This window comes from Penaeus monodon, chromosome 20 (assembly GCF_015228065.2).
Source record: "Penaeus monodon isolate SGIC_2016 chromosome 20, NSTDA_Pmon_1, whole genome shotgun sequence".
Taxonomy (NCBI): domain Eukaryota; kingdom Metazoa; phylum Arthropoda; class Malacostraca; order Decapoda; family Penaeidae; genus Penaeus; species Penaeus monodon.
This window is the reverse complement of record NC_051405.1, coordinates 44,680,552-44,680,944: the sequence shown is the minus strand read 5'-3', so window position 1 is coordinate 44,680,944 and position 393 is coordinate 44,680,552. Positions and strand designations below refer to the sequence as shown.

General features: G+C 59.3%; 1 protein-coding gene across 1 annotated transcript in view; it reads left to right on the top strand.

Moving 5' to 3' along the window:
• LOC119586016 (neurofilament heavy polypeptide-like) overlaps nt 1–393 on the top strand; it is a gene marked incomplete in the record, with an annotated part of 14,567 nt that overhangs the window by 298 nt on the left and 13,876 nt on the right. The window contains 1 exon segment of the mRNA XM_037934725.1: nt 104–225. Within this exon segment, the coding sequence (XP_037790653.1) occupies nt 104–225 (122 nt within the window).

Genomic DNA, 393 nt, shown 5'->3' with positions numbered 1-393 from the left:
ATGCAAGTCTCATGTGATTTGATTTTGGCTTACTGCACGTGTGTTCTATATTTGTTTTGTTTGTCTGTTTTTTTAATTTTGTGAAATCTCTTTCAATTTTTAGAACGATGGTCCTCCACCAGATCCATCATACCGTTTCTTGTCTGACCCCGATAGGGACGGATCTGAACAGACAAGAGAAAACAGGAAGGAGCACCGAGGTCGGGGGGGGCGAGGGCGGGGCAGGTGGGGCGGGCGAGGGGGCGGCGCCGACGAGGGCGAGGACGGCAGCCGGCCGGAAGCCGCCTTCGGAGAGGGCGAGTCCCCGGAGAACGGGGCGAGCGCCCATGGGGGCAGGGGCTCCTTCAGGGGCCGGGGCGGAAGGGGGCGCGGCCACGAGGACTTCAACGGAGA